Source organism: Merops nubicus, unplaced genomic scaffold (assembly GCF_000691845.1).
Source record: "Merops nubicus isolate BGI_N331 unplaced genomic scaffold, ASM69184v1 scaffold32535, whole genome shotgun sequence".
NCBI lineage: Eukaryota > Metazoa > Chordata > Aves > Coraciiformes > Meropidae > Merops > Merops nubicus.
Genome location: NW_008608175.1, coordinates 4,511 through 10,498, shown reverse-complemented (window position 1 = coordinate 10,498; position 5,988 = coordinate 4,511). Strand labels below are relative to the sequence as shown.

At 58.9% G+C, this 5,988-nt stretch overlaps 1 protein-coding gene across 1 annotated transcript in view; it reads right to left on the bottom strand.

The window, feature by feature from the left end:
• CEP131 (centrosomal protein 131kDa) overlaps positions 1-5,988 on the bottom strand; it is a gene marked incomplete at its 3' end in the record, with an annotated part of 12,185 nt that overhangs the window by 2,559 nt on the left and 3,638 nt on the right. The window contains 8 exon segments of the mRNA XM_008940196.1: positions 1,039-1,155; positions 1,256-1,381; positions 2,166-2,303; positions 2,439-2,633; positions 3,244-3,426; positions 3,549-3,649; positions 3,766-3,931; positions 5,539-5,655. Of these exon segments, the coding sequence (XP_008938444.1) occupies positions 1,039-1,155; positions 1,256-1,381; positions 2,166-2,303; positions 2,439-2,633; positions 3,244-3,426; positions 3,549-3,649; positions 3,766-3,931; positions 5,539-5,655 (1,143 nt within the window).

Sequence of the window (5,988 nt, the reverse complement as noted above, 5' to 3'; positions counted from 1 at the left end):
TCCCTCCAGGGTTGGGGACTCCAGCGCTGCCTCTGTCTCCCCTGAGCCTCCTTTGCTCCAGGCTCAGCACCCCCAGCTCCCTCAGCTGCTCCTCACCAGACTCAGGCTTTAGACCCTTCTCCAGCTTCTCTGCCATTCTCTGGACACATTCCAGCCCCTCAAGGTCCCACTCCAAGTGAGGGGCCCAGAACTGAACCAGGGATTCAAGGGGCAGCCTCTATAATGCCCAGTCCAGGGATACAAGCCCTGCCCTGCTCCTGCTGGCCACACTAGTGCTGATCCAAGCCAGGATGCTGGTGGCCTTCTTGGCCACCTGGGCATATGCTGGCTCATCTCCAGCCATCTGTCAAGCAACACTCCCAGGTCCTCTCCTCCACTCCCCTCCTGCCAGGCCTGGCACAGGGTGAGCTGAGCCAGCTCCATCTGCAGGAGCAGGAGCTCCCTGCCAGCCAGCTCCCAGGAGCCTCACCAGGGAAACAGCCCTCAGCGTGCCTGGGTGCTGGTCAGGGCAACCAGCCAAACCCACAGAGGTCTGTTATATTGCTTCCACACCCCATGTTCTGGGTTATCTTCTCCCTGTTCAGCTCTGAGAGCATCCCTGCTCCTGCAAAGGGGGCTGGAAGTCACCCAGCTTGGGTACAAATTCCTCTGTGGCAGCAGGTTTGTGCCAGTGCCTGCCAAAGCCAGGTCCCCTGGTGGCCCTCAGCCAGGGGAGAGCTCTGTCCATGGCAGGATGGGTGGGAAGGGTCTTCCTGAGCAGAGCCACTGCCTCTTGGTCATTCTCATGCACTTGGCTTTGGGTAGAAGAGGACAGCAACCTTTTGGGAAGCCCAGACAAAGCTCCACGGGTGATACAGACCTTCAGTGCAAGGGGGAGGGCTCCCAGTGCAAGGGGAAAGGCTCCCCAGAACAACCAGGGCCCACCAAGGTGAGACAGATCATCCTGCTCCAGGCAGAGGCCCCATGTCACCAAAATCAAGCAGCTCTGGCCACGACACATCTCCTCCTCCTGCCCCAGCACCTTCCCTCCCCCCTCACCAGCTCGTGCTGCTCCTGCATCTGCGTGATCTTCTTGCCATACTTCTGGTCCACTTGTTTCAGCTCAGCCACCACAGCCTCACACTTCTCACTCAGCACCTTCTTATCATCAATGAGCTGGGCAGGGTGAAGAAGAGGCATCAGGCAGCCAGGCAGGGTAGAGCTGCCTCAGTTTCTGGCTTTAGAAGCATCAGTCTGGGTTGGGAGGAGAGTTTACCTGGTCAATGAAGGCCAGATGCCTCTGGATAGCTGCCTCATACTGCTCCCTCTGCAGCCTGAGCTGGTGGCCAAGCTCCTTCTCGGTCTGTTTGACGTGCTGGGCAGTCAGTTCCCTCTGCTGAGCCTTTGGAAACAGCCACAAGATGGGAGAGGGAGAGGTTATGGCAGACCCAGAATGTGTACAGGAGATACGTACTGAACCTGGAGTCACTGTGGGCCAGAGCAAGGGGGAACAGAGATAATCAAAGTCCCTGGGACTCACAGGGACTCACCTCCTGCCCTGCTGTCAGCAAGAAGGAATAAGTGATAGAACAAGAGGAAACAGCCTCAAGTTGCCCCAGGGGAGGTTGAGGTTGGAGCTGAGGAACAATTTCTTGCCCTGGAGGGTTGCCCAGGGCTGTGCCAGGCTGCCCAGGGCAGTGGTGGAGTCCCCACCCCTGGAGGGGTTCCCAAGCTGTGGAGATGTGGGGTGAGGGACACGGGGCAGTGGGGACCTGGCAGTGCTGGGGGAAGGGTTGGACTCCATGATCTTAAAAGGTCTCTTCCAACCAAAACCATTCTCTGATTCTAAGAACACTCAAACCCCTGAAGGACAGAGGAAAAGAGCTGAGCTCAGGCCCTAAGGGCTTCTGGACTATTTAGGTACCTGCCAGGGTGAGGAGTCCAAAGCAGGATTTCAAAGCAGGGGGGCAGTGATGAAAAACCCTCCAAGGGAGAGAGGAAACCCCCTTTGAGGAGCAAAGCCCACACCAGACTGGGAAGGACCTGGCAGGAACCTCCAGCCCTTCTCTGCCTTGGGAAGCCCTGTTTGCAGAGCCCTGAGGCTTGTGCTTCCAAACCACGGCCCCAGGGCACCTGCTGAGGGCTCCTGATGCTCAGCCCCCAGCGAGCAGGCAGCTCTGGCTCACCAGGGCTGTCTGCAGCAGGCTGATGGCTCGTTTCTTCTCCTCCACTTCCAGCTTCAGCCTCATGATGGAGCTGGTGACCTCCGTGGCAACAGCCGATGCCTGCTCCAAGTGAGCCAGTTCCTCTTCCAAGAGGAGACCCTGCCAGGGTGGGGAAAAAAAACCCCAACGATTAAAAGGTGGTGGGGACCTCCTGGAACCAGGAGAAGGAGACAGAAGGCCCTTCCCAGCAGGGTCTCATCCCACCTCTCCCATACAGAGGGGCTCAGCTCTCACCTCCCGCTGCGTGGCGGACGCGGCCGACCTGGGCCTCTCCTGCTCAGACTTCTCCATCTCATCCAGGAAGCTGATGATGCTTTGGAGCTTGGCCTCTGAGAGCAGGGCCCCGTCCTCAGGGAGCCCTGGGGAGTGGTTCAGCTTCCCAAACTTCTCCAAGTTATCAGCAGTCAGGGAATTGGAGCTGGGCTCCTGCTGGGCAGACACAGCCGGCAATGGGCAGCCAGGGGAAGGTTTGGGAGAAGGGGTGATGGCTCCTCTCCATCCCTGGAGCCCAGTCCTCCCACTGCTCCCCAGTAACCAGCCTTATCCTCTGTGCTAACCCCACTCCCACCACAGCCTTCGCATGGTTTTCATCCTTCCAGAGGGTGCCCAAGCCCTGGTTGCACCAAACTCCTCTGCTGCCTCCAGAGTCTACCCTGAAAGGGTTTTCAAAGCCTGTGCCAGGCTGCCCAGGGCAGTGGTGGAGTCCCCACCCCTGGAGGGGTTTCCAAGCTGTGGAGATGTGGTGTGAGGGACACGGGGCAGTGGGGACCTGGCAGTGCTGAGGGAATGGCTGCACTAGATCTGAAAGGTCTATTCCAACCTAAATGATTCCATGATTCTACAACTCCACTGTCTTCAGAGTCCTCCACTGCCTCCAAACCCCTCCACTGTCTTCTCTGGCCATGAACCACCCACGTTTCTCACCCTCCAACACCCAGAGAGCACTGGGAGAAGGCAGCAGCCCACAGGGGAACCTGCTCTCAGCAGGCAGCCGTCGCTGTCTGAGGGTGGACGTGACCAGCCCCAGTCGTCTGCTTACCCCTTCTGCCCAGGCATATCTGTCCTTCTTGAAGAGCTTTGGTGGGGGCAGCAGCTCTGGCTCTTCCTCCAACAGCCTGAGGGTGTCCAGCAGCTCGTTGAGTGTAACCTTGGACTGAGCCCTGCTGGCAGCAGTCACCACCGACTCCAGCTCCTCGCCGCCCGTCTCTCTGGAGCTCAGGTCCTAGGGGAGAAGACAACATTCTTTGCAATAAAACACTTTGCCAGGTCTCTCCAGAAACCAACCAAGGCTCCAAAAGCCGAGCAGCTGGTGCCAGGAGCCCCACAAGACAAAGCCAGACCCACCTGCAGCTTGTCCTCTGCCCCGGGGTCCTGTGAGGGCACGGAGCCGAGCTCTGCGAGGCCGCTTCCCTCTGGCTCTGCAGCTCCCGGGTGGAAATTGGCCTCTGCAGGAACCAGACTGTCCTCAGGTGCTTGCCACAAGCAGCAGCTGCCCCGGCCTCCTCCTCCCCCAGGTCACACACTGCTCCAGAAGGGTCAGGGACCTGCTGGAGGGACTCACCAGCATTGTTGGCTTTGGTGACGCTGCCGGCGGGGCTGGCGCTGCCTGCAGCAGGTTTGGCAGCCTTCTTCTTCACCCCCCTTCTGCTCTCCTTCACCAGCACAAGCTCTTCTTCTGCCAAACACTTTGCATCCAAAGCCTTTTGGGCCCTTTTCTGGTGCAGCTCCTGTAGGACCAGCCCAGCCCTCAGTATCCTGCCCAGCACAGGGTGTGTTCTGACACAGACCTGAGCTGCTCCAAACGCCAGCAAGGGGCTGGGAGCCAGCAACGAGCCACACACTGGCTGCTAAAGGGTTAACAGAAATCAAAGAATTACAGACTCACAGCCTGGTTTGAGTGGGAAGGGACTTTTAAAGGTCACCTCATCCAACCCCCCTGCAGGGAGCAGGGACATCTGCAGCTAGAGCAGGGTGCTCAGAGCCCAAACCAACCTCCCCTGGGATGGTTCCAGGGATGGGGCAGCGACCACCTCTCTGGGCAGCCTGGGCCAGGGGCTCAGCACCCTCAGCATCCAAAATTTCTCCCTTCTACCCAGCCTCAAGTCTCCCCTCTTTTAGTTTAAGCCCATCACCCCTTGTCTTGTCCAACAGGCCCTGCTAAATGTCTGTCCCCAGCTTTCTGACAGACCCCTTGAAGCACTGAAAGGCCACTAGAAGGTCTCCCCGGAGCCCTCCCCTATCCAGGCTGAACAACTCCAACTCTCTTAGCCTGGCCCCACAGCAGAGGGGCTCCATGTGGTCTCCCCCCTTGGACCATTTCTGTGGCCTCCTCTGGATCCCCTCCAAGAGGTCCCTGTCTCTGCTGTGCTGAGAACAGGGACAGCTCCAGAGCAGAGGGGAGGTGCTGGCCAGGCCCTCTCCAGCTCCCCACGTGAGCCAGGGCTGCTCACACGCCCGCGCCGTGTCCTTTGCTGCTCCATAAGGAGCCTCCAAATCCCAGGGGGTTGCTTTGCCCGAGCTCTGGAAGTCCCTCAAGGCACAAGCACATGTCTGCAAGGCTGCTGCAGCAGTTTGCCGTCCTCCAGCTGCTCCTCCCCTGACGAAACACGATTCCATTTAGGGCAAAGAGAAATAGAGGGTTTGAAGAACTCTCCAGCTGGCCTGCAAGCCGAGGCACAGCTCCCCACGGCCTGTGCCAGCCCCTCATCTGTGCCCCAGCAGGGCTGGCCCTTTCTGGCTGTGAGAGCAGGGTGGTGACAGGCACGGCGGTGCCGTGGGACGCTCCTGGGCACGGCCCCTTTCCCAGGGCACTCTCGTCCTCGGCCGCTCCGAGGAGCTGCAGTTACAGCCTTGCTGTTTGAACGTGGTCACCCTTTTCCCAAAAAATTAGATGGAAACCAGAGGCTTGTCTTCGCAAGGTCTGGATGAGCTGCCAAGGCTTGGCAGGAGCACAACAAGAACTGGCTCCGTGGCACCTCGGTCTCCGGAGGGAGCGCTCCGTCTGCAAGCCTGGCTCTGACTCTGCTCTGTGCAAAGCCCTGGAGATGCTGAGCAGGGGCCCTCAGGGCTGCCTCGTGAGAAGATGCCACCAACCTGGCCTCACCCAGGCCACAACACCCTCGTCTTGTCCCTACCTGGATGGCAGCACGTCGGGCCAGACGTGCCTTCTCCTCCCGGATCTTCCGGCGCTCCTCGTCCTTCCTCTCCCGCATATCCAGGATGTTCCCTTCCTCCATCTGCTGCTGCCTCTCCTTCCACAGGGGAGGGTCCCAAATGTTACTGAGAGCTCCGCAGCACCCACCTCCAGGCCACAACACCCTCGTCTTGTCCCTACCTGGATGGCAGCACGTCGGGCCAGACGTGCCTTCTCCTCCCGGATCTTCCGGCGCTCCTCGTCCTTCCTCTCCCGCATATCCAGGATGTTCCCTTCCTCCATCTGCTGCTGCCTCTCCTTCCACAGGGGAGGGTCCCAAATGTTACTGAGAGCTCCGCAGCACCCACCTCCCGCAGCAGAGGAGTGGGGAAGTGCATGTTGCACCCGAGGTCACCCCAACTCCAGGCTTTCTGTCCCCCCAGTCCTCCCCGCCAGGCAGGTAAAGAGCCCTCAGAAAAGCTCCACTTTAGAGCAGCTTATTTTCTTTAGATATTCCATGCAATTATTAGTCATCTGGGTCTGAAACCACCGAGGAGACGAGGTTTAAAAATAGACCCTCACATGCTAGAGCTACAGTCCTTTTTGTTAGGGGGATAAATAATGAAACCCAAAGAAACACAAATAGCTGCA